Source organism: Chiloscyllium plagiosum, unplaced genomic scaffold (assembly GCF_037043375.1).
Source record: "Chiloscyllium plagiosum isolate Xiang-an unplaced genomic scaffold, Cpla_swu_hap1 HiC_scaffold_2, whole genome shotgun sequence".
In the NCBI taxonomy this organism is placed as follows: domain Eukaryota; kingdom Metazoa; phylum Chordata; class Chondrichthyes; order Orectolobiformes; family Hemiscylliidae; genus Chiloscyllium; species Chiloscyllium plagiosum.
In genome coordinates, this window is record NW_028270140.1 from 149176411 (window position 1) to 149203400 (window position 26990).

Sequence of the window (26990 nt, forward strand, 5' to 3'; positions counted from 1 at the left end):
ACTTGGCCTAGCTTACATGTAACTCCAGACTGACTGCAATGTCATTAACTCTTAACTGCCCTCTGGGCAATTAGGGATGGGCAATAAATGCTAATCTAGTTAGTGATGCCCAAATTCCATGAACAATTTAAAAAAAGACAGAAAGGAGGAGGGAAAACAGTGTTCAAGACAGATGCCCTCAAGGGGTCAAGGACAGAATTCATTTGGTTACAGTTAAGTAACAATAGATGTAGCATTATGCTGGGTCAAAATCCTGGAGTTCCATCCCAAACTGGAGCATAGGTTTCTAAACGGACTGCAGCAACTCAAGAAAGTAGCTCACCACCATTTTCTTGAGGGTAACTAGGGATGAGCAATAAATCTGGCCCAGCAAGCAACACCCACATTCCATGAGTGAATTTCTTTTTTTAAAAGTGCTTCTTGTGTGTATTCCATAAGGTAACAATTGGTAAGAAAGATAGCAAACCAAATTTCCAAGGAAAGTACAGATGTCTTTGAGTTATATAGGGGAATTTTAATTATCCTAACATAGACTGGGATTGTAATCATGTGAAGGGTAGAGGGGAGAAGGGTTTCTTGAATGAATTCAGGAGAATGTTCTACATCAGTAAGCTTATAACCCAATGTAGATGGAAGTCTTGTTGGATCTGGTTCCTGGGAATAAGATCAAGTGGGTTATAAGTTAATGGACACTGATAGCTGTTTCATAACATTTAGGCTGATCATGGAAAAGTACATTGTGCAATGCAGAACAAAAATGACAGGGGGAGGGTAAATATTAACAGATGAGACAAAAGAAAGATATTGAAGATGCTAAAAATCTGAAATGAAATTAAACATTATGAAAATTCAGCAGCATTTGTGGAGAGGAACAGATTTAATGTTTCAGGCTGAATGACCCTTAATCAGAATTTAATCAAGATAAATTGAAATGAAAGATTGGTAGGTCAAACTGTAACTGAACAAAGGACAGTCATTTGGGTACAATCCAGGCACATGCACAAGAGGTAGAAAGAGATCAAATAGTGGGCTTTCTGGATGTGAAAGAGATTGAGATGAAACAGAGGAAGAGGGTGTCTGATAGAAGTATTCTGTATATAAACAGTGAGAGGATGGTTAAAAAGAAAAGTGGGGTCTACTAGGGACCTAAAACAGGACTTAAACATGGAAATAGAGGGGATTTACGGTTCTACCAAGTTAGAAGCTGCTTTCAGTTAGGTAATTGAGACCTAGATGGACTAATGATGGGAGAGATATTAAACAGGCTGAGTTCTGAAGAAGAGCCATATTGGACTCAAACATTAATTCTGTTCCTCTCTCCACAGATGCTACCAAACATGCCAAGTTTATCCAGCACTTAATGTTTTTATTCAACAGACTATCTGTACTCAAAGTTGATAAAGTCACTGGGACTGCATGGGATTCATCCAGGATCTAACAACAGGAAAAAATTGGTGAGTCACTGATCATGACCTTCCAGTCCCCAATAGATACAGCAGTAGTGTAAGACAGCTGGAAAATTGTAAATATTACTTCTTGTTCAAATCAAAAGGTAGAAAGATAGGCCCAAAAACTAGTCAGTTGTGGGGAAGCTTTAAGGAATGACATTAACAGTTACATTGTCAAATGTGGATTAATTAAATAAAGCTATTGTGGATTTGTTAAAGGCAAACTAATTTGGATGAATTTCTTAACAGTGTGGATTTTTGAGCTCAGTGTCATTACTTCCAAAAAGCATTTGACAAAGTGTCACATAATAGGATTGTCAGTAAAATTCGAGTTCATGAAATGGATATGAAGTAAAATGTAAGGTCGCTATTGTCTTACCAGAATGTAAGGCTACTCTCTCATTAGAAAGAGATTCCTGCGGGGGTCGTTTAACCTGAGAATCACCATGCCTCAGGCAAGGGGAGAGGTTGAAAGGAAAGTACTCCATGGTATGCTCAGCTTTTTGGCATTATCTCCATTGCAAACCAGCCATCCAGCCAACTGAGCTCAGTAGAGAGCTGTGAACGTTTTTTTTATTCAGATTGGGGGAATGTGGTCAGTGTTTAGACTCCTGCCTTTGTTGATATGCATTTATCACCTTTGTTGAGCACAACAATGTTTCAAAATGGGAACTGTGGAAAGGAGAATGGTAAACATCAATAGGAATTGTCAGGCTAGTGGAAGAGACAAACAAGTGGCAGATGAAATTTAATATGTAAGTCACAGAGTCATGCAGAATAGAAACAAGTTCTTCAGCCCACCATGTTTATGCGACCAGAAAAACACCATTATAAATTAATCCCATTTATCTGCATTTGCTCATAGACTACTATACCCTGGCATTTTCAATGCTCATCCAGATATCTTAAATGTTGCCAGAGTACCTGCCTCTCAGACAGTGCATTCCATACCTCTACCACCCGCTGTGCAAAATCACATCAATTGCATGCCCTCACCAATATATTTAGTCACTTTTTTAAAAAAACAACAGAGGTGTGGAGGGGACAGCGAGTCCTGCAGCATGGAGCAGACAGCTAGCTCAGCTACTCTAGATGACAGCACCAGCACAGTCGGCCCGTCCACTCCAGGCCGGTCATATTCTTTATTTTTAATCTTTCTCTCCTTTTCATCTTTTTCTTCTTCTTCTTTTCGTCATCTTCTTGATGATGTGGGGAGGCCGGAGCAGTGTCAGTGGTGACTGGAGCAGGGACTCCTGGAATTAACGGTGAGACATTGGCTGCAGCGATGGCGGAGCAGGGACCTCACAGAGACCTTGCCGAAGTCTCAGAGCCATGTTTGGGACCTTGGCCTATTTAAGTATTTTCTCTATTCATTTGTATCTGAAAATGATGCTGGATTCTGTTGACAGAACATTTTTCACTGTATCTCCCTAGATACATGTGACAATAAATCAGTCGTTCATTCACTCATTCAATTCAATTAAATTAGTCAAATGGGAATTGCCCCCAACTAATTATCCCTGATCAATCCCTGCCTTTCCAAGTGTTGATTAATCCAGTCTCTCAGAAACTTTTCCAACAATTTCCTGACCACTAACGTCAGACTAATTACTTGGCCTATCCCTGCTGCCCTTCTTGTACAAAGGAACCACATTAGCTCACCATCAATAACCTAGCACTTCACCTGTGGCCATCAAAATATAAAATATATCTGCCAGAGCCAGAGCAGTCTCCTCCCTTGCATCCCATAGCAGCCTGGCATACATCTCATCACAACCTGGGATTTATGCACTTTTATGTCTGCTAAACCATCTGACACCTCCTCCTTATTAATCCTAACATGTTCTAGAACCTCACCATCCCAACTGAATCCCCAACTACAATGTCTTTTTCCTCTGAATACAGATGAGAAATATTCATTTAAGGCCTCATACACATCCTTTGGCTCCATGCACGGATTGCCCCTTTGGCCTCACTCTTTCCTCTTACTTTTAATATACTTATAAAAAGTTTGGGATTTTTATTAATCTTATCTACCAATATGTTGAAGGTGTTGGCCCCCTGTGTTCCCTGTCTATGCCATGATGTTTAGATTGATTCTAATCTAAAAAGTGAGATAACGGAGTTTTACATGAATTCATGCAGTTTTTGAGCAAAGAACAATGTAACTCTGCAAGTACAAATTCACCCCACAAAATATATGTGTGCATGTGGGTCTTTGTCTGTGAGCGTGTGTGTGTGTGTATGTCTGTCTGGATTGGGGGTTGTGAGTGTGAGAAAGTGAATGTGTGTGTGTAGTGAGTGCAGAGTGTCTTACCTCTGTGAGGAGGTGCACGTGGGAGTGTGTGTGTCTGTGTACATGTGTGTCCGTGTGTATGTGTGTATAGGAGTGCCTATGTGTGTGTGTGTGTGTAGGAGTATCTGTGTGTGTGTGTATAGTGCAATGGTGGTCACCTGTAATGTGACATGAACCCAAGGTCCCGGCTAAGGCCCTCCCTATGGGGACATTAGCTATCAGCTTCTGCTGGGCCACTTTTCTCTACTGCCTGTCCCAAAGTCCACCTTGGAGAATGGTCACCTGAAGGTCCGAGGCTGAATGTCCTGGACCACTGAAGTGTTCCCCAACTGGGATGGAATACTCCTGTCTGTTGATTGTTGTGCAGTGCCCATGCATCTGTTGTCGTAGCCTTTGCTCAGTTTCTCCAATGTACCATGCCTCCTGGCATCCTTGCCTGCAACGTATAAGATTGACAACGTTGGCTGAGTCACATGAGTATCTGCCATGTAAAAGGTGGGAAGTGTCCCCACGCGTAATAGTGGTATCTATGTCCACACTCTGACACGTCTTGCAGCACCTACCATGACAGCGTTGTATGGAGTTGTCCTGAGAGCCAGGCAGTTTGCTACAAACAACAAACTATTTGAGGTTTGGCGATTGTTTAAAGGCACGTAGTTGAGGTGTGGGGAAGGTCTTGGTGAGGTGCTCATCCTCCTTGCTAATGTGTTGCAGGTCACGAAGAACATGGCGTAATTTTTCAGCTCCTGGGAAATACTGGACAACAAAGGGTACCCTGTCGGTTGCAGCACGTGTCTGTCTCCTGAGGAGGTCATTACGGTTCCTTGCTGTGGCACGTTCGAACTGGCGGTCGATGAATTGGGTATTGTACCGCATTCTTGTGAGGGCATCCCTGAGTACTTCCAGGTGTCCGTCACGTTTCTCCTCATCTGAGCAGATTCGGTGTACACGTTGGGCTTGTCCATAGGGGATGGCTGTTTTAATATGTTTTGGGTGGAAGCTGGAGAAGTGTAGCATTGTGAGGTTATCTGTGGGTTTGCGGTAGAGTGTTGTGCTGGGGTGTCCATTCTTGATGGAGACACATGTGTCCAAGAATGAGACAGATAGTCGAGAGTAGTCCATGGTGAGTTTGATGGTGGGATGAAACTTGTTGATGTCACTGTGTAGTTTTGCCAGTGACTCCTCGGCATGGGTCCAGAGGAAGAAAAGGTTGTCAATGTACCTGGTGTACAATGTTGGTTGGAGATCCTGCATTGAGAAGAAGTCTTGTTTGAACCTGTGCATAAAAATGTTGGCATATTGGGGTGCAAAGTTGGTCCCCATGGCTATTCCGTGTCTGGATGAAGAACTGGTTGTCAAAGGTGAAGACGTTGTGATCAAGGATAAAGCGGATGAGTTGTAGGATGGTGTTTGGAGATTGGCAGTTGTTGGTGCTGAGTACTGAGGCTGTTGCCACGATGCTGTCATTGTGGGGAATGCTGGTGCAGAGTGCAAAAACATCCATTGTGACGAGAATGTTCCTGGTTCGACTGGTCCGTGGGTGCTGAGTTTCTGTAAGAAATCCGTAGTGTCGTGACAGAAGCTGGAGATCCCCTGTACAATAGGTTTCAAGATGCCTTCAACATAGCCGGAGAGATTCTTACATAGGGTCCCATTGCCTGACATGATGGGACGTCCTCGTCTGTTGGCTTTGTGTACCTTTGGAAGGCAGTAGAAGTTGCCTACACGAGAAGTACGTGGGATGAGGGCGTGTAGGGAACTCTGAAGGACTGGATCCAAAGTTCTGATCAGTGTGTTTAATTCACGGGTGTGTTCTTTGGTCGGATCAGCTGGTAGTTGCCTGTAGTGTTCCTGGTTGTTCAGTTGTCAGTACACTTCCTTGCAGTAATCTGTTCTATTCTGAATGACAATGGCTCCTCCTTTATCTGCTGGTTTGATGACAATGTTGTGATTGGTTTTGAGAGCCTGGTTGGCATTGCATTGTGAACGGGTGATGTTTTGCTCTACCTTGTGATGAATCTGGCATTTATATATTTCCTGACAGTTTGAGCATACATGTCAATCCCAAGGCAGCGGCCCTCCAGTGGGGTCCAAGTTGACACCTTCTTTGGTCGCTCTACAGATCCCTGTGATGACTGTTCCAATTCATCAATGGGCTCATTGGGATCACTGCTGGCACCTTGAAAGAATTCCCGGAGTCTCATTCGTCGGATGAACTCCGTGTCTGCTGCCAGAACCAACGGGTCCATTTTGGCGGTGGGGCAGAAGTTGCGACCCCTACTCAGGACTTCAATCTCTTCCGGTCAAAGGGTGTGGTCTGATAAGTTGATAATAGATTTCCCCGCAGTGATAATGTTGTCTACTGTGATTCCAGGGTGGGCTTTGCTATTACTGGTGAGAATGCCATGTTTCTCCAGTTTTTTCTTACAGACACACACACTCCCACACCCACACATGCACCCCCTCACAGACTTATGACTCTCTGCACTCACTACACACACACATACACTTTCTCACACTCACAACCCCCAAACGAGACAGACAGACAGACAGACACACACACATACACACAAACATACAGACAAAGACCACATTCACACATATATTTTGTGGGGTGAATTTGTACTTGCAGAGTTACATTGTACTTTGCTCAAAAACTGCATGAATTTATGTAAAACTCCGTTATCTCACTTTTTAGATTAGAATCAATCTAAACATCATGGCATAGACAGAGAACACAGGGGGCCAACACCTTCAACATTTTGTCTAGCTATCACCATTGTTAACAGCTAACCTGAGAATGCAACTTGTTAAAAAAAGGTTTTGTGATCTATGCATGAAAGAAGTGAAACTATCACTGTGTTCTAACAGATGAAAGGCTTAACAGACAATCAATTTTTCAATGTATAATTTCAGTTACATCACACTGTAAATTTTTGCTATAAATTCTGTGTGTTAGGATTGAGCCCTCCACTACCACCTGATGAAGGAGCGACGCTCTGAAAGCTAGAATGTCTTTATAGATTGCTAGGTGCTAGTATTAACTCACAGTGAGAAATCAAGGGAGTTAGTTGTTGAATTGTTGAATAGCACAACACAGTAGGAAATCCCTCAAGGACGTTTCCTAATTTGTTGCAGGATTTTAGCCTCCAGATTTCAATTCCAAGATATCAATCAAGGTTAAATTTTCAAAATCATGGAGATAGAGCAGAAAAATGGGATTGACTTGACTGTTCTACAGAAAGTCACATGAGTGTAACTAACTCCAAAGGATTTTAACAGTCCACTTGTTCAGTTCTTTGGTGAAGTTTAAATCAATGTTACCCTGACATGACCTCTGTGCTCACTGTTATATTACCTCCCAGTTTAGTCATTTGAAATCCTTATTTTACATTTGAAGAGTAATATATGACTTAAAACCTGGATAGAGTGGACATGGAGAGACTAGGACCTGAGGGCACTGAGTGAAGGGATGACCTTCTAGAACTGAGATGAGGGGGAATATTTTCAGCCAGAAGATGGTGAATCTATGGAACTCATTACCACAGAAGGTTGTGGAGGCCAAGTCACTGAGTTTGTTTAAGCCGGAGATAGATAGGTTCTTGATTAGTAAGTGAATCAAAGATTACAGGGAGAAGGCAGGAGAATGGGGTTGAGTAACATATTGGCCATGATTGAATGGTGGAGCAAACTCGATCGGCTGAATGGCCTAATTCTGCTGCTAGATCTGATGGTTTTCACAGTGAAAGACACCAGTAGTATATCAGAACTTCAAAAGAGTCAGGAGACAGAGGTGGGTGCAGTGGCCATCACTAAGGAGTAGGTGCTGGGGAAGCTGAAAGTTCTGAGGGTGGCTAAGTCATCTGAACTGAATGAACTACACCCCAGAGTTCTGAAGAAGATAGCTAAAGAGATTGTGGAGGTATTGGTGCTGATCTCTCAAGAATCACTGGAGTCAGGGAGAGTCCCAGAGGACTGGAAAATGGCCAATGTGTTTAAGAAGGAAGGGAGAGGAGCAGAAGATGGAAAATTATAGGCCAGTTAGCCTGACCTCAGTTGTTGGTAAGATTTTCATTATTTAGGATGAGATTGTGGAGTACTCGGAAGTGCATGGTAAAATAGGGCTGAGTCAACATGGCTTTGTCAAGGGAGGTCATGCTTGACAAATCTGGTGGAATTCTTTGAGGAGGTAACGAGCATGTGAAGCAAGGGGAGCCAACGGATCTATTTGGATTTCCAGAAGGCCTTTGACAAGGTGCTGTATAGGAGGCTGCTTAATAAGATAAGAGCCCATGGTGTTAGGGGCAAGGCATTGGCATGGATAGAGAATTGGCTGACTGGTAGAAGGCAGAGAGTGGGGTTAAAGGGATCTTTGTTTAGGATGGCAGCTGGTGACTTGTGGAGTTCCACAGCGATTAGTGTTGGGAACACAATTATTCACATTCTACATTAACAATCTGGACAAAGGAATTAAGAGCATGTTGAAAAGTTTGCAAATGACACAAAGATAGATAGAGGGGCAAATAGTGTGAAAGAAGTGGGGAGGCTGCAGAAGGACTTGGATAGGCTAGGAAGTGGCACTTGGAATACAATGTGGGAAAGTGTCAGGTAGGAAGGATAGAGGCATAGACTATTTTCTAAATGGGAAAGGCTTCAGAACGCGGAAGCACAAAATGACTTGAGAGTTCTAGTTTAGAATTCTCTGAAGGTTAAAATATAAATTCAGTTGGCAGTTACGAAGGCAAATGTATTCTAGCCCTCTCAAAATGAGTGCTGACATTACAAGAACAGAAATGTACTGAGGTTGTATGAGGCTTTGGTCAGATTGCATTTGGAATATTGTGAGTAGTTTTGGGCCCAATATCTAAGGGTAGATGTGATGGCCTTGAGGGGTCCAGAGGAAGTTTACATTGTAATCCTGGGGTGAAGGCCTTATATGGGGAGTGGTTGAGGATTCTGGGTTTGTTCTTGATGGAGATTGAAATAATGAGGGGAGATCTCATTATAAGTTACAGAATACTGAAAGGCTGGATGGAGTGGATGTGGAGAAGATATTTCCACTGGAACTGGAGGAAACCACCTCCAAGTGAAGGAATGACCCTTTAGAACTGAGATGAAGAGGAATTTATTCAGACAGAGCATTGTTAATCTATGGAATTCATTGCCACAGAGGGCTGTGAAGGGCAAGTCATTGAGTGTAGACGCTATGACAGGGATAGATAGATTCTTCTTAAGAGGATCAAAGGTTGTGGGTAGAAAGTAGGAGAACAATATTGAGAAACATAAGAGCCATGATTGAATGTTGGACCAGACTCAGTGGGCCAAATGGCCTAATCTCCTCCTATGTCTCATGGTCTTAAAACATCAAATCTGTTTCTCTTTCCAGACCTGCTGGGTAATTCCAGCATTTTCCATTGTTTTTTCAAATTTCCAGCATTTATAGTAATTTGCTTTTATTAAAATTGCAAATTGCCCTATTGCCTAACCATTCCTTAGCCCAGTCAGCTTTTCATTAATAGTTGTACAGAAAATTGTATAAACACACAAGAATGAGGCAATTGTGAGAAGTAGGAGTGTGACAAACATCAATTAAATCAAACTCGAGCAAGGAATCAATGCCATCTGGAGATCAGGAGTGAGTACAAAACTGGCCCAGATAAATCATAAATCCAGAGACTAGTACTGCACAGAAGGATCCTTTCAGGCCATCAACTGATGGGTGAGAAAACAGAAAACATTTGCCTGGCCTTGGTACTTCAACCACTGTCAATTCGTTCTAAACTGTAGAACGATGGCAGTGCAATTTAAGGTTTGATGGAGTATTTGAAGTGAGGTCAAGTAATGTTAAGTGAAAACCCATCAAGTATTACTTAAAGTGGTGTTGCAGAACGGATGGAAAATGATTACTCTGAGCTCTGCATCTGAATGATAACCAGCACAGACAGTGGTGTGATCACGAACAGTCCTCTGTTGCTTTCTCACAAGACCTAGCTGAATATTAACAGGTTCAGGAGTGTCCATTAACATTTCTCCTGTTCTATCCAAAGAACTGCTGTCATTGCATAAATGGTTCAAAGGTTATAGTACAAATACTGTTCAATGACTGTCAGTTAACATGAACAGCAGACCTTGTGTGGGAAGAAGAGGTGAATAAAACTGCAAGTAAAAAAATCAGCTGCTATTTTGGTTTGGAATGGTGATAATATTAGGTCTTGTGCAAAGTTTGCTTTTACTATATATCAAATTAATATAATAATGAGTACAAATAAACATTAGCATCAAAATTACAATGATCTTGAGTCAATTGAGATCATATTTTCTCCTGTAAAAGAAAAGTGTGAAAACTAAGTTGAGGCAGAGTCTGAATGTTCTGTTTCTATCCCTGCAGCATGCAATCTCCAAGTACACCAATAACTTTGTTAGAAATGTTCACATAATCATGGTCAACCATGATTAAGTTACTCATAATTTTTCTTGTCAAGCAGTTTGAATGTTAGAATTAATAAAGAGAAAGGCACAACAGAATATCAGAACGTAAGTGCCAACAAATGATTATTTGGATCTTTTCATGTCTAAAAAATGTTCAAAAGGGGTGTGACATAGAGTGCAATGAGGTGTTTGAGGGAAAGAGAGAGGGGATGGCCACATAATCAATTGAACTTGTATCAATTCCTGTGATAAAGAAATGCGGTTTTAAAAATTCATTCATAGGATCAAAGTGTCACTGATATTAATTGCCAACAGAAATGCCCTTGTGAAGATTCAACAAATCGTGAATTTGAAGGTGAGGAGCTAAGAAAGAGTTTAAGGATAAATTTGGTAGGTCATAGAAAGAGAAATTAACGGTGCTCTCCAGGATGATCCTGGAATAGTGGTCAGTTTTGGAAAATCAGAATGAGGCCTCAATGCATAAAGCAGTTAGATCTGATAATGGATGGTGAAGTCAGAGGTGCACCATGTCATGCCTCATTAGGGGAGAGCATCAGAAATCAAATCCCACTATTCCTGGAGTTGTCACAGAAGTTAAAGATTTTATAGAAGTAAGCAAAATTTCTCAAATTTACCCATCTTTCTACGCATAGGTTACAGAAAGCAGGGACCAGATTACTGTATTTAAGACCGACTAATTATTACAAATAATTGACTTTAGATACAGGAAAACAATTATGAATCATTGACATATAGCTCTACTCGTTAAAATGTGAACCTCACTTATAAAACTTTCTCACACATGCATACATACAGACAACAAAACATTGATGTGAGGGTGAAGGAAAAACTGGGAAGGTAGCTCAATAGTTCCTGTGCACAGGGTTCATTGAGATGATCCTTTGGTTTGTCAGGACTTACTGCTCCTTGATCTCTCTTCTTCAGGTACTTTCACTGGTTTGCAGTAATCACAGAGCAACTGGTCCACAACTTAAAAGTTTATGATGTATTGGTTAAAAGCAACAGATTACTGCAACTGGTGAGGGAAAATAAACTGAGTTCTTCATGCTCTTGGTATTTTTTACTGCAGAGAGAAAGAAGCACCTCACTTTCCAGTAGTCTGAATGCTTCTGAGTTGAAACTTTATTGCTGGAACAGCACAGCAGGTCAGGCAGCATCCAGGGAACAGGAGATTCGACGTTTCGGGCACAGGCCCTTCTTCAGGAATGAGCAGAGAGTGTTCAGCAGGAGAAGATAAAAGGTAGGGAGGAGGGACTTGGAGGAGGGGCGTTGGACCTGGGGTGTGCAGTGAGAGAGGGACTCACTGAAATCTTTGTAGAGAGAGGCAGAGAGCTTCTTCAAGGAAGGCATCCTTGTAAGAGGATTCGCAGTAGGTTGAAATCTTCGAGGAGAAAGTGAGGTCTGCAGATGCTGGAGATCAAAGTTGAAACTTTATTGCTGGAACAGCACAGCTGAACTACTATTCACATCCACAAACTATTCAAATATCTGGGAGCCAATCACGTAATTGTTGGCATGTAGAAGGCCTTTGTCATCATAACTGATATCATTTCACAGACCAATCAGCTACCTTTTGCTTCCTGGATTGCATCTTGTACACACCCCTTGGCGCCAGTTCATCTGCAACTAAATATCTGTTAATGACTGAACAAAAAAGTGTAAACTGCATTTACAATAAGTATTGGCAGCCCGCTTTTAAATAGCACCACACTCCCTTCCACATTCCACTATTTTTAAATCAGCCTTCTTCCCATTTCTGTCTACAGTCAAAAATAGAAAGTTTAAAGGACACAGTTACTACAAATTGATATGGCTTAAATCTGTATCTCTCATACCAAAGGCACGAAGAAACTCAGTTTATTTTCACTCACCAGTTGTGGTAAGCTGTCACCTTTAACCAATATGTCAGACGCTTTAAGTTGTGGACCAGTTGCTCTATGTAAGAATAAAGACATTGTCCATGCAAATGGAGAACAACAGAGATGGGAGAGACTTGCAGGTTTGTGAAATAAGGATATTAAAGCTGAGTTGAGAGTTGGTTGAGCAAATTGATGATAAATATGGTTAACAATTAAACTTGTGCATGATTGGAACGGGTAGTGTGGAACAGATAACAAGGCCTGTCCAGACATGAATAGATCACAAAATGCAAGCGTTGGTAGTGTAGATGGAGAGAGGGAACTTGGAAGGTATACATCTTTTGAGGAAGAGTGCAAAGCTGGTAGTTCTGCCACACTTTTCTCTTTCTGTAGCATGGGATCATTCACTGACTCTGCACACGCTTCAGGCTCTCTGCCTTTATTCCTGATGAAGGGCTTTTGCCTGAAACGTCGATTTTGCTGAAGCTCCTCAATGCTGCCTGAATTGCTCTTCCAGCACCATTGGTCCAGAATCTGGTTTCCAGCATCTGCAGTCATTGTTTTTACCTCGTTGATTTTAACCCTACTGCGAATCCTCTTGCAAGGATGCCTGCCTTGAAGAAGTTTTCCTCCTCTCTCTACAAGAATCTCAGGGAGTCCCTCTCCCACTGCAACTCCCAGGTCATTTCCTCTGCCCTGAAGCTCTTCAACCATGTTGTGAAACAAACCCGCTACTACAGCCACATGTGCTTCCTCAGTGCCTGCCTCCGTAACCAACTCATCCCACATGGACTCCGGACCACCTTTAAACCGGCAGCGTTCGGACCCGAACAGGACAAACAGTACAGACTACAGATTCAAAAACACCAGCAACAGTTCTCCTTCAAGATCCTCCGCTCCACGCTCGCAGCAATGCGCCGGCACCTCACCTCTGCCCTGTCTGCCCTGCCTCAGCTGAGGGCCACACTCTCTCAGAATTGCAAAGGACCCACTCTGTACTACATCCTCAGGAGAATCCATACTCTCACAAACAGTATTTCAATTCCATCTCAAACATCAAAAACTGTAAGTACAACAAACTTTTATCAACCCACCTCCATAACCAGCGCTCCTCAAACATTCCAGAAGACTCCCCTGCCTCAGAAACGCCATTAGCCACGTGGCTGATGCAGCTGCCACCCCCACGCTGATTGATGATGTCACTTCCGCCCCCATCATGGCCACTCCCACAGCCACTTCCGGCCCTCACATCATTGTCGATGCCACATGCTCAGTGACTTCCGCCACCCCTACTGCCGTGTCTGCCACCACTTCCGCCCCCCCACCAGCGCCACTCACCTGCATTCTTCTGACACGCCCCCCACAGACCCCACTGTCACTATCCCCACCCCCCAGAACCCCGAGGGGAGCACTACCCCTGCTCATGCCTCCACCCCCATTCCCCCCACCATCACACCCACTCCAGGTACTGGCTCTGACCCCACTCCCAGCTCCACACCCACACCAGATCCCAGCTCCCAGCCCTGCCGAGTTTTCACCATCCCCCCGGACCTCCCACTCACTGAGGACGAACGATCAGTCCTCAGCAAAGGACTCACATTCATCCCCCTCCGTCCACGCATCAATGAATTTAATACACGCCGTGACATCGAACACTTCTTCCGTCGCCTCCGCCTCCGAGCTTACTTTCACAATCAGGACCCCCGCCCACCTTCCGAGGACCCCTTCGCCCACCTCCAACACACTGCATCCACCTGGACATCCCGCGCTGGCCTATTACCTGCCCTCGACCTCTTCATTTCCAACTACCGCTGGCACATTAACCGCCTCAACCTGTCTACCCCCCTCCCCCATTATAACCTCTCACCCTCACAACGCGCAGCCCTCCAATCCCTCTGCTATAATCCCAACCTCACCATCAAGCCAGCGGATAAAGGGGGCGCAGTGGTAATCTGGTGCACTGACCTCTACACCGCTGAAGCCAAACGCCAACTCGAGGACACCTCTTCCTACTGCCCACTCGACCATGACCCCACCCCCCATCACCAAACCATCATCTCCCAGACCATACAGAACCTCATCACCTCAGGAGATCTCCCACCCACAGCTTCCAACCTCATAGTCCGGGAACCCCGCACTGCCCGGTTCTCCCTCCTTCCCAAGATCCACAAGCATGACCACCCTGGCCGACCCATTGTCTCAGCATGCTCCTGCCCCACTGAACTTATCTCTACCTCCCTCAACACTGTCCTATCCCCCCTAGTCCAGGAACTCCCCACATACGTTCGAGACACCACCCACGCCCTCCACCTCCTCCAAGACTTCCGTTTCCCCGGCCCCCAACGCCTCATCTTCACCACGGATATCCAATCCCTCTACACCTCCATCCGCCATGACCAGGGCCTCCAAGCCCTCCGTTTTTTCCTCTCCAGACGTCCCCAACAGTACCCTTCCACCGACACTCTCATTCGTTAGGCCGAACTGGTCCTCACCCTTAACAATTTCTCCTTTGAATCCTCCCACTTCCTCCAGACCAAAGGGGTAGCCATGGGCACACGTATGGGCCGCAGCTATGCCTGTCTCTTTGTTGGCTATGTAGAACAGTTGATCTTCCGTAATTACACCGGCACCACTCCCCACCTCTTCCTCCGCTACATTGATGACTGCATTGGCGCCACCTCGTGTTCCCGCGAGGAGGTTGAGCAATTCATCAACTTCACCAACACATTCCACCCTGACCTTAAATTTACCTGGACCATCTCTGACACCTCCCTCCCCTTCCTGGACCTCTCCATCTCCATTAATGACGACCGACTTGACACTGACATTTTTTGCAAACCCACCGTCCCACAGCTACCTGGATTACACCTCTTCCCACCCTACCTCTTGCAAAAATGCCATCCCATATTCCCAATTCCTCCGCCTCTGCCGTATCTGCTCCCAGGAGGACCAGTTCCACCACAGAACACACCAGATGGCCTCCTTCTTTAGAGACTGCAATTTCCCTTCCCACGTGGTTAAAGATGCCCTCCAATGCATCTCGTCTACATCCCGCACCTCCGCCCTCAGACCCCACACCTCCAACCGTAACAAGGACAGAACGCCCCTGGTGCTCACTTTCCACCCTACAAACCTCCGCATAAACCAAATCATCCGCCGACATTTCCGCCACCTCCAAAAAGACCCCACCACCAGGGATATATTTCCCTCCCCATCCCTTTCCGCCTTCCGCAAAGACCGTTCCCTCCGTGACTACCTGGTCAGGTCCACGCCCCCCTATGACCCACCCTCACATCCTGGCACTTTCCCCTGCCACCGCAGGAACTGTAAAACCTGTGCCCACACCTCCTCCCTCACCTCTATCTAAGGCCTTAATGGAGCCTTCCATATCCATCAAAATTTTACCTGCACATCCACTAATATCATTTATTGTATCCGTTGCTCCCCATGCGGTCTCCTCTACATTGGGGAGACTGGGCGCCTCCTAGCAGAGCGCTTTAGGGAAGATCTCCGAAACACCCGCACCAATCAACCAAACCGCCCCGTGGCCCAACATTTCAACTCCCCCTCCCACTCTGCCGAGGACATGGAGGTCCTGGGCCTCCTTCACCGCCGCTCCCTCACCACCAGACGCCTGGAGGAAGAACGCCTCATCTTCCGCCTCAGAACACTTCAACCCCAGGGCATCAATGTGGACTTCAACAGTTTCCTCATTTCCCCTTCCCCCACCTCATCCTAGTTTCAAACTTTCAGTCCCCTTGACTTGTCCGGACTTGTCCGACCTGCCTAGCTCCTTTTCCACCTATCCACTCCACCCTCTCCTCCCTGACCTATCACCTTCATCTCCACCCCCACCCTCCCCTAGCTTATCTCTCCACACTTCAGGCTCTCTGCCTTTATTCCTGATGAAGGGCTTTTGCCCGAAACGTCGATTTTGCTGAAGCTCCTCGATGCTGCCTGAATTGCTGTGCTCTTCCAGCACCATTGATCCAGAATCTCGTTTCCAGCATCTGCAGTCATTGTTTTTACACTGCTAACAGAAAAATCCACTCATCTGCAGTATTTATCAGAAACATAGACACATCCTCTCTCCAATTTTCCACATGATTTGCAGGAGACTCCTGCTGACAGTACAACTTGTAAAATTGCCTCATTAACTTGCTAACACTGGCCACAAAAAATCTCTATTCGTGCCTGCAATGACAGAGGGGCATTTGGCTGTTACCATTAGAATACAGGAGTTTAAGGCTTGATTTGTCTGAGGAGGCAGATAGAAACTGATTTCAATAATTAGAGAGGGACCTAGTGCTTGAGGACATGAACATCAGGTTAAATTTCAGAAACTTAAGGCAATCACAGGATTTTATTTTTATATCATTCAGTATATTAAATGGGGTTTGAGGCGATATGGAAACAAGACAGACATTTGGGATCAGGATCACTTTCTGATGTGGGAAGAGACACTAATTTCTTCGGTTGAACAGCCTATTTCTGCTTTACAATTTCAATGTAACGGCAACGCACTACCTCAGATTAGTAAATGTATCTTAAACACCCATTATGTACCGTTGGATATCTTTAGACTCAAGCCAAATTACCAGTCATTATGCCCACTTGAAGTAGGCACTAGCATCCCATGGAAAGAGTAGTTAGTGAGGTTCATGACACAGTGCAAGGGTGAATTGTGGGGAGCTGCTGAGGATATGACAGTATTAATGTTCAGTTCTTGTCTGGACCGTCTGTGCTAAAGTATATTTGCAATAATCGTTTCTCTTCTCAAAACAATTGAGCTGATCTTCTCAAATGAACTGATTTCTATAACATAACCGTGGTCATTAATATAGAATTGGAACTGAAAATTGTCTGATGAAATTAGCATTCAAATTAATTCAAGTGACAATATCACACAGTACAGTTTCTGAACTTTGGAACAACTAGACATTGAACATTGCATGACAGTAACCTCGAGTTTAATTTTAATAAGGTTCTGATCTGCATTGTAATTCAGAGGTCTGCTAGATAGGATGAAAAATTAAGCTGTAGGTCTGCTGATGTGGTGTTATCCAGCAAATTCCAGCCATTTGGTACAGTGGCCTTGCATTGCCACTATTAAGTACATGTCACTTGTGGGATGGTGATCGAGATGTGATCGCGGCTTTGCCTCTATCCTGGCATTTTTGAAAATGTCTTGGGCACGAAGCGATGTATGTAATTGGGCAGCAGGGAATTCCCGGTTGACCTGTCTCCCACCTTGTCCCCATTTGGCTTTCAGACCTGTGTTAGGATTCTACAATCTAATTGATGGACAAGACATGGGTTATGTCCTCTGACCCCCGATTGAGGGCAGCACATTGAAATTGATTTCCTAATGACTGCAAATTGATGCTCAAAAGCCTCATGAATGGCAAGTGTCCTTCCTTAAATATTGATAAAATCTGGGCCATTAAATCCTTGGTATTGTAATACTACTACCTGTGATCTGTAGGCTTTACTTTAAGAAATCTTATGTTGCAATTATACAGGTTTACAAAAAAGATATCTCAAAGTATCTGAATGACAGATAACATACTTGTGTATCAAGTGAAAGCTATTCTTCATGAACTGAACAATATGAATTTCTCAGTTAGAGTTTGATGTTTGATTACAAATTCTTGATGTCAATTTCTTTGCTGTCAGGGTATTCGGCCTCTTGAATGTATTAATTGGAGCCTCATATTTGTTGAATAAGCTCTTAAAGAAATCAGTTCTCAGTGAGTATGACAGCTTTTGGGTTTAAAGGATGTCTAAAGCCTTCCTGAGGCCACCAACTAAAAGTATGTATTGAAGTTGTCTTTCCTTCCTGGAGAGAAGGAGTACTCTCCCAACTTCACAGGAGTTGTGATTGCCCCCATCTCCCCATTCCTCATTTCCACACTCTTTTGAGACCCAGGAGACATGGCGCCCAGAGGGGCAAGATGCCTGAGGAGATGTGAGCAGCCCCAGCAGCTTTGCCCACGTTTGCTGATAAGGCTGCAGGTTCCATTTCTAGTCACACTGGAATCTCCTGTTTCAGGTGTCTATTAACCATGCAACACAAAATCCTGGCACTAAACACAAAAGCTCAGCTGAATCTTTACTCAGGTGAAGATATTCAATAATCCATTTAAATAATAAGCAGTTTGGTTGGATGCCTGAGTCAAGTTATCTCAGCTGGGACATTCAGAAAGAGCACTATAATTGAAGAGGAATCAGTGGACTCAATGTTAACACTATTTCTCTCTCCATAAATACTGCAAACCTGCTAAATTTCGCCAGGAGGTACAATTTTTTAAATTTCAGATCTCTATCATCCACAGTATTTTGCTTCTGACTACAATTCATGTAATTAATTTCCCCTCCAATGAATTAAGGAGGGGAAATTCTCACCTACCTTCCTCTCCATGATTGATGTGAACTGTAATGATTGGTGTGAATGATTGTGGGTGGCATGGTGGGACAGTGCCAGAGACCCGGGTTCAATTCCCGCTTCGGGCAGCTGTCTGTGTGAAGTTTGCACATTCTCCCGTGTCTGCGTGGGTTTCCTCAGAATGCTCCGGTTTCCACCCACAGTCCCAAAAAAATGTGCAGGTTAGGTGAATTGATCATGCTAAATTGCCCGTAGTGTTAGGTGAACGGGTAAATGTAGGGGTGGGTTGCTCTTTGGAGGGTCGGTGTGGACTTGTTGGGCTGAAGGGCCTGTTTCCACACTGTAAGTAATCTAATCTAATCCAAACTGGTCAGAGTATTGAGTACAGGAGTTGGGAGGTCATTTACGGCTGTACAGGATATTGGTTAGGCCACTGTTGGAATATTGCGTGCAATTCTGGTCTCCTTCCTATTGGAAAGATGTTGTGAAATTTGAAAGGGTTCAGAAAAGATTTATAAGGATGCTGCCAGGATTGGAGGATTTGAGCTATTGGAAGAGGTTGAATAGGGTGGGGCTGTTTTCCCTGGAGCGTCGGAGGCTGAGGGATGACCTTATTGAGGGGGATAGATAGGTTAAATAGACAAAGTCTTTTCCCTGGGATTGGGAGTCCAGAACGAGAGGGCATAGGTTTAGGGTGAGAGGGGAAAGATATAAAAGAGGCCTAAGGGGCAATCATTTCACTTATAGGGTGGTACATGTATGGAATGAGCTGCCAGAGGAAGTGGTGGAGGCTAGTACAATTGGAACATTTAAGAGGCATTTGGATGGATATATGAATAGGAAGGGTTTGGAGGGATATGGGCCAAGTGCTGGCAGGTGGGACTAGATTGTGTTGGGATATCTAGTTGGCATGGACGAGTTGGGTTTGTTTCCATGCTGTACATCTTTATGACTCTATGACTCTAAATATATTTGACTGGGAAATAAATGAGACGAATTTGAGAGGGAGGGCACACATTATTTTAAAACACTTTAAAGATAAATATTCAGGTAGGAATTCACCTTTAAAGAAACCATTGCAACAGGCAGAAAAAGCCAGAAAGGTCCACTTTGAAATTAGAATACACCTAGAAATGGGCATGGAGATGACACACATAATATTATGACATAATTATTATTAAAGTAATTGAGGAGTACTCAAAACAGATAACAAGAAAAGTATAAAGAATGAAGGCTTTGAAAAAGACATGACATTTTCACGCTTAGGTGTGACGTTAAGATGCTAACAGAAGGAATACTGAAACTATCCAACTGAAAAAACATGACAAATATCCGAATCACATCAGTACCACTAATTACCAGGATCAGACACTCATGAAGACAGAAATGAAATAACTTTACTGAGAAATCCTGAATGAATGATTCTTGTAAGATGAAGGCATTAAAGAGTGATGGAAGGAATATCCATGTATAAAAAAAATAAACTGACGACATAAAGAATCACAACTTCATAAAGGAATCTTCACTGAATAATAACGGAATTATATTAAATGATACAGCATCAGATGAGAGTGGGAGAAGCCTACAGAAAAAGGGTTAACACCAACATTTTCATAGCAGGAAGGATTTAAACAATATAAAAATAAGACCCTTTCACTAACATTTCAGAAGTATTAAGAACACTCAGATAATACTTCTGAAAATATATTTTTTTCCAGGAGACAACACCTTATTCACTTGTGGCTTGCAAGTAAAGATTTACTTTAAATATTGATCGATATTCCATTCTTGGATATTGTCACATTTTTTCACTCCTGTCTATTCTTAGATATTCTTGAATATTTAGAAATAATATCTAATTGGATGCTATTACATTTGAGATTACACCTTTTGACAGTTCTTCAGGTTATATTTATCCACTTAAAAGTGTATTGCTTGTTAACTTCCATTAATAAAGTCATAACATAAGCAAATCATTTCATTTAAGTTTTTCTGTTAAAACTAAAATTAACCCTACACTCTATATTCTTCTTAAATGGAGAAGTGAGAAATTAAAATATGCTACAAATATAATTAATTTGTTATTAAAATTAAAGTATGTTCATAGCTTAGCTAAGATTTATTAAGCAGGCTATTTGGAGGAAGGCAACATTCTCAGCAGCTTCTTCCCCTGTGAGATGGTAAAACCTGTAGACCCAGGGATGGGATTGACAGACTTGAACTCAGTGAACAGGAGTTACCAGGGAAACACTCCTGATCTAAATTAGCTCTAAATAAGAGCTGAAAGATATAAATTGCTTTTGAGTGAGTGTGGCGGGATATTGGTTGATGAAATATAGAGGACATCCACTGCAACCAAATGGCTTGTTACCAGTTGAATCCACAAGACCCACAAAACAACAGAGTTGCATTCAGCATAAGAAAAAAAACAAAGGCATTCAAACCTCTGCCCTGTGACGATTTTTCCTTTTAAGTGTTTCCAACAGTTGCTGCTCTTTTGGAGGTTCATAGGTACTCCTGGGAATCTGAATAATAAGAGAGAGAAACATAAGACTGAGACAACACTTGCCTGAAATATCAGTAAGCTCATAAAGCCTATTCATTTATCTGTTTAAAAGGGTATTAGATACTATTCACGACCCAACAAGGCCATGCCAGTGATTATGCTCTACAGCAACAGTGTTCTCATCAGCCCCCTTTTTATGAATCATGTGAACATATCCTATTACTTATCATATTTCTTTTGCTGTATTGAATTTATTTTAGGAACAAAGAATAACTTAATATAGTTTTGTGTTAAAAAGGGGGAAGCATGGATTTATTCCATTTTTAAGACCATAAGCCCATTACGTTAGCAGCAGAAGTTGGCCACTTGTTCTATCGAGTCTGGTCTGCCATCCACTGCAATCACTGCCTTTTCTCTATAACCCTTGTTTCTCTGAAAAACCCAGCCTCCTGCAGTAAAGAAATCAACAATTATACTACCTTCTGAGAGAAGAAATTCCTCCTAATCTCTGTCTTAAATGTGCAGCCCCTTATTCTGAGGTCATACCCTCTGGTCCTAGATTCTCCCACAGGGGATATGACCTTTCTGCACCTATCATGTCAAGGCCATTTAAGATCTTTCAATTCGGTCACCTTGTTACGGAAGTCCAATGAGTACAGACTCAACCTGCTCAACCACTCCTCATAAGACAGTCTTTCTGTAGGTGGGATCAACCCAGTGTATCTTATCTGAACTGCCTCTAAGAGCAGTAAATCTTTCCTGAGAGAAGGGGCTCAAAACTGTTTGCGGTATTCCAGCTGTGGTCTGACCAGTGCCATGTTTAGTTGTAATGAGACCTCCCTATTTTTGCATTGTATTCCCAATAAAGGCCAACTTGAATTTGAATGGTAGCTTTTGTGATTTTTGCATGAGGAATCCCAAATCCTTCTGTGCTGTAGCTTTCTGCAATCTTTCTCCATTTAAATAATATTTGGTTCTCTATTCTTCCTCCTGAGGTACATAATCTCACAACACATTCCATCTGCCAAGTTTTTGCCTACTCGCTCAACCCTTCTATATCCCACTGCCGACTCTTTGCCTCATCTTCAGCACTTACTTTCCCACTTGTTTTAGTGTCATCCACAAACTTGGCTATAGTGCACAAAATCAAAAATTGCTGGAAAAACACAGCAGGTCTGGCATTACCTGTGTACAGAAAGCATACTCAATGTTTTGGGAATTGTGGCCAGAGCACTGATCTTTGCAGCACTCCACTAATCAAGGGTTGCCATCCTGAAAATGCACTGCCCTTATCTCAAAACTCTGTCTTCTATTAGTTAGCTAATCCTGTTTCCATGCTAATATATTACCTTCAAGAACCATAGTCTCTTTTCTTGTTAATGCCTTCTGAAATTCCAAATATATTACACCCATTGCTTCCCCTTCATATATCCTGCTTGTTACCTTCTCAAAGAATTGTAATAAATTTGTCAGGTATTATTTCCTCTTCGTGACACCATGCATTATCATATTATTCATTTCTAAAATGCTCAGCTATTACATGTTTTAATAGATTCAACATTTTCCTGATAAAAAGCTGTTAAGCTAACTGGCCAATAGTTACTTGTATTTTGTTCTCTTTCCTTTTTAAATGAAGGTTTTCATTGGCAGTTTTCTAATCCTTTGAGACTTGCTCAAGATTGAAGGATTCCTGAAAGATTACTATCTCTGGAGTTACTTCTTTCAATATCCAAGCAAGTATTTCATCAGGTCCATGGAACTTCTTGCTCCTTTGCCCGATTAGTTTCTCTGGTACTTTTTTTTGTACGAAGAACAAAGAAAAATACAAACAGGCCCTACAGCTGACACATTTTGCCCTTCCCTACTAAAACTGTCTTCACTTTCAGGATCTGTATCCCTCTATTCCCTTCCTATTTATATAGATGCTTCTATTGTGTCTGCTTCCACCACCTCTTCTGGCAGCATGTTTCAGGTACTCACCACTCTTTGTGTGAAAAACGTGCCTCACACATCTCTTTTAAACTTCCCTCTTTGCACTTTGAACTTGTGTCCCCAAGTAACTGACCCCTCCACCCTGGAAAAAAGCCTCATACGTTCCACTCTATCCATGCCATTCACAATCTTATAAACTTCTAGCAGGTTGCCCCTCAACATCCTGTGTTCCAGTGAAAACAAACCCAGACTATCCAACCTTTCTTCATAGCTAAAATCCCCCATACCAAGCAACATCCTGGTAAACCTCTTCAGTACCCTCTGTATCCACATCCTTCTGGTAATGTGGTGACCAGAACTGTACACAATATTCCAAGTGGGACCTAACTATAGTTCTATGAAGCTTCAGCATAACTTGCCTATCCTTATTCTCAATGCCCCTTCCAAAGAGGACAAGCATGCTATAGACTTTTTTTATTACCTTATCTGCCTGTGCTGCTACCTTCAGTAATCTGTGGACTTGGATACCTAGATCCCTCTGAATATCAATGCTCCTGAGTTTTCTGCCAGGAAAGTTTCACCAATACTTGACCTTCTAAAATGCATCACCTCACATTTGGTCGGATTAAACTTCATCTGCCTTTTGTACCAGTCTGCCATGAGGGACCTTGTCAAAGGCTCGATCAAAGTCCATGTAGACAACAAGCATTGCTTTTCCCTCATCAATCATCTTCACCACCTCCTCAAAAACTCAATCAAGTTGATGTGGCAGCACCTCCCTTGCACAAAACCATGTTGTCCATTGCTAATAAGTCCATTTGCTTCCGAACTCAGAAAGATCGCAACTCTAAGAATCTTTTCCAATAATTTCTCTACCACTGATGTAAGGCTCATAGGCTTGTAATTTCCTGGATTAACTCTGGTACCCTTCTTAAACAAAGGGACTCTCACTGCTGGCCCTCTTACTTTAGAAGGGATGTAGTTATATAGGAGGTAGTTCAGAGAAGATTCACTTGATTGATTCCATAGAAAAGGATTTTGTCTCACAAGAGAGATGAAGCAGTTTAAGTCTATACACTCTGGAGTTTAGAAGAATGAGAGGAGATCTAATTGAGTTATAGAAAATGCTAAAGGGTGCTGACAAAGTAGACAAAGAAAGGATAGCTCCTCATGGGGCAATCTTGAATGAAAGATTATTGGTTTAGAATAAAGAGTGGCAGACATAAAACAGAGACAATAAAAATGATTTCCCTCAAAGAGCTATGAATCTGTGCAATTCACTATCTCAGAGTGCAGTAGATGCTGGGACGTTGAGTAAATTTAAAGAGGATATAGGCAAATTTGTAATTAGTAATGGGAAGAAGGGTTATAGAAAAGAGGCAGGAAATTGGAGTTGAGGCCAAGCTGAGATCAGCCATGATTGTATCAAATGGCTAAGGGGTTAAATTTCCTACACCTGCTATTTCCTACATTCTACCGTATTATTATTTTTGTGGTTGTCTTGAAAGTTTTCCCAATCCTCTGGTTTAGCACTTATCTTTGTTTCATTGTATGTTTTGTTTTTAATTTGAAACTATCCTTAACTCCCCTGGTCAACCATAGTCAATTTATCCTCTTCCGAGAATCTTTGTTTCTGCAGGAATATATTATTGTTGTGAGCCATGAACCATTGTCTTTCCTGACAAACCTCTTTTCTAGTTCACTCCAAGTAGCTCTGCCCTCATTACTTTGTAGTTACTCTTATTTATGTTTCCTTACTTTTTTTTAAAATTTCTGTCCCATGTCTCTACTTTTTAAACCTCTGAAAATATCTTCTCTTCAGGTACCATTTCAATTCTCTTTTGGAAGTTAGAACTGAGTTCTACTGTGACGTACTGCTGCTTCCAGCACCATTTCAGACAGCATATTTCCATCATAACAATCCACTGCATTAAAAATTTTGCTCCTCTAATGGTGGCTCAGTGATTAGCACTGCTGCCTCACAGCACTAGTGACCCAGGTTTGATTCCAGCCTCAGGCAACTGTCTGTGTGGAGTTTGCACATTCTCCCCCATGTCTGTGTGGGTTTCCTCCGGGTGCTCCGTTTTCCTCCCACAATCCAAAGATGTGCAGGTCAGCTGAATTGGTCATGCTAAATTGGTCATGCTAAATTGACCATAGTGTTAGGTGCATTAGTCAAAGGGAAATGGGTATGGGTGGGTTACTCTTCAGAAGGTCAGTGTGGACTGGTTGGGCCAAAGGGCCTGTCTCCGCACTGTAGGGAATCTAACCTAATCTAATCAACACTGTTTCTTTAGCAAATCAACTCTGATCTGTTAGCAATCCTTCTGGCAGTGGAAATAATTTCTATTAACTCCAACAAAACCTTTCTGACTTTGAACATCTCAGTCAAATTTCCTTTGCACCATCTCTGCTCAAATGAGTTTCTCCATATAAGTGAAGTCTCTCATCCCTTGTACCATTCTAGTAAATTACTTTTGTACGCTCTCCAAGGTCCTGACACCTTCCTGAAGTGTGTGCCCAGAACAGAACAGAATAAAGTCAAACTGAAGTTCTGTCTTGCAAATTTTTATAGTCTGTGAAAACCATATAGAATGCTTGATGTTCACAGACTTCCCATCTTGTTCTACCACCTTCCAGCATTTGTGTACATACCCTCACATTTTTTCTGTTCCTTCATCCTCAAAAAATGTACCTGTGAGTTACTATTGCCTCTCCTCAATCTTTCTACCACATTGCATTATTTCATTCCTCACTGCATTAAGTTTCATCTGCCATATATCTATCCATTGTACTACATTCTTCAAGGTCTGTTACTAAATTTACCAGTATTTATTATATTTTAGAGTTTCATGTCACCTGCAAGCTTTGAAATTATCACAATGGACCTAAGTCCAGTTCATAAATATGCACATAAGAGAGTAAAATGGTGCAGAACAATTCTGGTTATATCCGCCAAGCCTGAAAAACAACTGTTCACTGTCACTCTTTGTTTTCTGTTCTGTAATTAGCCAATACTTATTGCCATTGTCCCTTTAATCTCATGGGTTTACTTTGGTTTATAAATCTGTGACCTTCAATGCAATAAATGAGGAACAGAAGGTTTTTTTTAAATACAGATGTCACACAGGTGCTATTTCTGGGATCTTGGGACTTGGTCACCCCATGAGACCAAACACATTAAACACTGCAGCATTAGAAAGCAGTTTAGCTATTTTAGGTGTTCCAAGAGGGCATGGCTGTCTTAAAAGCACTGATGTGCTGAGCTACCCAGAGAGTGAGGCCCTGCTGATTATTGTTATGTCAAGCCATTTCATGAATCAATAATTTAGAGTTCACTGCAAGGAAAATCTATTCAAAGCCTTGGAGATTGAGGATTGTAGGTATTTTCCAAATCAACTGCCCTGGAGCAGGTGGAACTTGAGCCTAGGACTCCTCCTCAGAGGTAGGGATACCACACTGCACTACAAAGGGTTTAGGATTGGAACCTGAGAGGTGGAACAGTTGATAGCATTTTTCAAATCAATCATCACAGCTTTAAGTAAAGAAGATAGAAACACGTTTGGAACAAGAAACGCCCTATATTCAATCCCTCCACAGTTTCAGGATGTTTCAGTCAACCAAAGAATGTTTCCTTGCTGATAACCCATGTTAGATTAAGCAACACTGTTTTCTAACAAATGCTTTGCCAAATTCATTTTTGTAGTAAACTGCACCTTTTATTATTTTAATGCAGCTGATATCAGTGGTGCACCTTTCTGACTGTTCCTCATTCAGTACGCTGCTGGCAAGTTATTTATTTTTACAGTATAAAATCTGCCAGGTTCTAGTGAAAGAACAGCATAAGGGATAAAGGCAGTTCTTTCAAAGAAAGACAGATTGCTGATGACAAGATGAACTAAGGTGATTTTAAGTTTTAACTGCACATCTCTAATCCATGTTTAAGATTTTAAATATATTAGTATTTTCCTTTGTATATTATTTTGGTCTGTATGTCTCCTACTGCTCCCTGTCTCCAGCATTCTTGGGGGTTAGAAACTATAGAACCATAGAAACAACGCAGCACTTCGGCCCATTTCATCTTCGTTGACCCAAATACACCTAGGTGCCCTCT

The 26990-nt window shown here is 42.5% G+C and overlaps 1 protein-coding gene and 1 long non-coding RNA gene across 5 annotated transcripts in view; one reads left to right on the forward strand and one right to left on the reverse strand.

Moving 5' to 3' along the window:
- The window catches only part of cfap99 (cilia and flagella associated protein 99), a 145641-nt gene that overhangs the window by 39124 nt on the left and 79527 nt on the right, over window positions 1-26990 (reverse strand). For all 3 annotated transcript variants that reach the window (XM_043704124.2, XM_043704129.2, XM_043704116.2), the window contains exon 7: window positions 20883-20963. In XM_043704124.2, coding sequence (XP_043560059.1) covers window positions 20883-20963 — 81 coding nt within the window. The remainder of the gene's footprint in view (window positions 1-20882; window positions 20964-26990) is intronic.
- Window positions 1-26990, forward strand: part of LOC122556885 (uncharacterized) — a 110305-nt gene that overhangs the window by 6870 nt on the left and 76445 nt on the right. The window contains exon 2 of one of the 2 annotated variants that reach the window (XR_015751382.1): window positions 1326-1454. This is a non-coding gene — a long non-coding RNA (uncharacterized LOC122556885). The remainder of the gene's footprint in view (window positions 1-1325; window positions 1455-26990) is intronic. The other variant, XR_006313683.2, reaches the window with a different exon arrangement.